Raw genomic sequence first — 3,475 nt, 5'->3', positions numbered from 1 at the left:
TAGACAAGTCTTGCCAAACCAAATCCAATGAATAGGGACATTGTAACAAGACTTGATTTTGAGGTGTTTTAGTAATAAATTTTGTTTTCTAGGAAGTTTTTGTCATTTTAAAGTTAGTCCACTGTGTAGAAGGATGTGTGGATTGTTTTCGTCCGACAAAATTTTTTGATCCGGAAGGCACTTTCTGGGGCATTTTTGAAGGCGTTAACGTGGGATTTTGAAAAAGTGATGTATGAAGAGATTGAAGCCTGCGTTATAAGGAACAACTTTGGTTCTTTGAGTCTTTAGAGATTTTGATGTTTTGATGCTCGTTGAAGGCCAAAGATTAAGAAAAAAGTTGGATTTGCTGTTTTTGCATCGTTTTTGTAGAAAATGCTGTTTTGCAGGTTGATTTTCAGCAAATCGGAGCAGGCTATGGAAATTTTCCATCACATAGCCGTCGAAGAGCGCAGCGAGGGCAACAAGATTGTATGAGACGGACTTGGGCTGTTTTGGCTCCGTTTGGGAGTTATGTTCAGTTGAAGACAGCTGAAAATTTGTGGACACCTGAAAAACTAACCTCTACGGATCGCTTCGCGATCACGTTTTTTTTTACCTTGTTCTCGCAGGTATATTGGCGCGTAAGTCGAGTCGACCGAACGCCAAAAATAGAAAAGCGGCTATTTTAAGAGGTCGCAGGCTTTTGGAGGAGAATAGAAGGACCGGTGGTGCGTTTTGGGGGGATTCACCATTCTCTCTTCTGCGAGTGCGAGTGCGAGTGCGAGTGAGACGCTGCATGCAAGCGAATTGAAGCTCGGGGGTGGTCGGGAGGTTCGAGCTCCGTACAACGGAGTGCGCCCATATATATTTTTCTCCTCTGTTGTATCAAACACTTTCAATACAAAGATTTCTTCCTCTGTTTTGCTGTCTATCTCTATTATTCGGTTCCCGTGACAGACATTCATATTAGCCTTTCCTAGCCAACATTGTTGTGTAAAAGTTGTTCGTTGTAACAGCCAACAACCCAGTCACCCCTTGGAGGGGGGTACCCTACGGGGTGCTCAAGCAGGTGCACACTGGGATTTCACTTTGTTCAAATTTTGCAAGATAGAGAAAAACCTAATAGGTGTGGGACAACTCCACAAGGTAGTGGAGAGGTTGCATCATGAGGACAACGGACATGTTAAAGGAAGCTGCAAGAGTGGAGCCTACTTATTGCATATAATGGGATCACAATCTTGTAAGAGTCTCACGCGAGGGAGGGAAAGATGTTGAAGCCCTTTAGGCATGGCAGATTATCCTACGGTCAAGAAGGTAAAGATACTAACGATGGTGAATCTGTTGATCAAATTACCGTGGATGCTACTGCATCCAACTCATTTTACCTTTTGATCACACACACTGCATGTGTGCTTGTGCCGCTATTACTAGTCGAGGGCCTCTTTTGTAGAATATCAAAACCTTCCTTTGGCATTCACAACAAATGTGGCACTCTTCCATTTTTTCAAGCTGGGCCATTGACGACTAAGTGTATTGGCATATGGAACGATGCGGCAATCACCTTGGGCAAGTTTTTAGGGTTTAAGTTCTATATGTATCTTGTTGGGTTTTGCTCGTTTTTATGATTGCTCGGAAAGGTTTGCTCGGAGTTTAAAATTCCCCGTAAGTCATCAACCTCCCAAAAGGGAGTCTCTGATGAGATCAAGACTCCAAGCCACCCATGTTTTCCTCTCCTCAATTCCACAATCAAGGATCATGTACCATTGATCCCTTCTAGGCGGGGGGCGTGTCATTTAATGAGTGGGTAGCTTGTGGATCTACCTTCAAATCTTGCAAGTGTTTCTTGGAGCTCATCTTGAGAGACCTTTGGCATACAATTAATTATTTTCGAAATATGGCGAGAGGGTGCAAAGGATATCGTTCATTGTTATCACACACCTAATTATGCACACAAGGATTCACAAGAAATCTTTGAAGCATTTCCACTAAGGACAACGATGCCCTCAATTGCAACCGCACCTTCCTTCCCCAATCCATTTGTGAGTGCTTCAGTGCTTACATTTGTGAGTGCTTCAGTGCTTACATCTAGAACAACATGGAGGTAATTCGATGCTAGATGACAAAAAGAGTAAAGTAAAAATGTCTATAGCCTCGACTTTACATATAATTTCATAATTATATAATTATATGATTATGAGCTAGCTTAGGAGGGCGCGGCGTAGACGACAGCGCTGACAAGGAGGTGACAGACCTCGCCCTGGCCGGGCTTTATGTTGAGCTTGCGCATGGCCGGGTGGTTGGGACTGAAGCCGCTGGTGTCGAGATGGCAGGAAACGCCCAGGTTGTCGTAGGTGGTGGTCTTGCCTGACGTCTTGTCGGTGACACTGGCCGACATCTTGTAGATGTTGGTGCTAGGCAGGTTGTGGCAGTACTGCGCCGTGAAGGCGAAGGACATGGTGTGGCAGGAGTACTGCTTGGTGCCAGCGGGGCTGACCAGGTCCAGGCTCAGGATGGTGAGCGGCTGGTCCACGATGGTGGCGTCGTAGAAGAACTCCATGGCCTTGGGAGTGCTTGTGCCCAGCCTGCTGGTAACGAAGGAGGTGAGGTCCGCCAGGGAAAACGAGCAGGTGCGATCATAGAAGCCCTTGGGATCCTTGTCCGTGCACATTTGCAGGTTGGTGGCCATGGCGGTGGCCATGTCGGAGGTAGGCGCGATGTCCAGTGTGCTGAGCACGCTGGGCAGCTTGTTGACGGACATGGGGAGGAGGTCAGAGATGGGCTTGGGCAAGAAGGACCTGGAGGTGGAGAGGCGCGACCCTAGCAACTCGGGCTCGGAGACTGTGATCGTATTGCCGGGCTGCATGTCGCTGAAGCGGGTGAAGAAAAGCTCCAGGGTGGTCACGGCTTCCGCCGCATGCTTGTTACGGCATTGAAGGATGGTGTCGTCCAGCAGCTTGCGACGCCTGGACATGCGCGTGCAGCTGTTGAAGGCGAGGGAGGAGGCCGTGGCGCCGCACTGGATGTGGGCCTGACCGCAGAACTCATCAGTGTTGGTGAAGCGGCCGGAGGAGGCGAGCTGCTGCGTGTAGGTAGCCACCTGGTCTGCGGAGAGAGGGGACTTGAGCGCCGCTAGGCCCGGAGACAGAAGTATGCCGGGTGGATCACGTGCTTGTGCCGCTGCGAGTGCCGCGAATAATAATATTGCTGCCTGCACTAACGCGGCAGCGAATGATAGGCGCATGAGCAGGGCACGCTGACGTTGCCAGGTGGAGGCCGCCATTTCAATTCTGTATGCACTAATTTGATCAACTGAAGCGCTGCTGTGACGTATATATACTATGGAGTGCCACAGTCGATTCTGTCGATTGAAGATTCTCTCGAGGCGGCCAGCTTAGCTAGGCGAATTGATGTCGTTGCCTCGTTGGAGATGTTTGGCTTCCTCGGTGCTAAAATACAGATAGAGTTTTCCTATTTAATATTTCCGCCAGCGGACACA

The 3,475-nt window shown here is 48.5% G+C and overlaps 1 protein-coding gene across 1 annotated transcript; it reads right to left on the bottom strand.

Annotated features, from left to right (window-relative positions):
• Nucleotides 1–2,182: 2,182 nt before the first annotated feature.
• Nucleotides 2,183–3,220, bottom strand: LOC147455361 (BURP domain-containing protein 3-like). Its single transcript, XM_086515243.1, has one exon. It carries the CDS (start codon nt 3,218–3,220, stop codon nt 2,183–2,185), a length of 1,038 nt encoding a protein of 345 aa, XP_086371369.1.
• Between the last annotated feature and the right edge of the window lie 255 nt (nt 3,221–3,475).

Source organism: Adiantum capillus-veneris, chromosome 6, assembly GCF_014529385.1.
Source record: "Adiantum capillus-veneris isolate H3 chromosome 6, ASM1452938v2, whole genome shotgun sequence".
Lineage (NCBI taxonomy): Eukaryota > Viridiplantae > Streptophyta > Polypodiopsida > Polypodiales > Pteridaceae > Adiantum > Adiantum capillus-veneris.
The sequence above is the reverse complement of the archived record's forward strand: the minus strand, read 5'-3'. Positions and strand labels throughout refer to the sequence as shown.

Coding starts and splice junctions, on each gene's coding strand:
- LOC147455361 (XM_086515243.1), bottom strand. CDS start 3,220: ATGCGCCTATCATTCGCTGCCGCGTTAGTGCAGGCAGCAATATTATTA.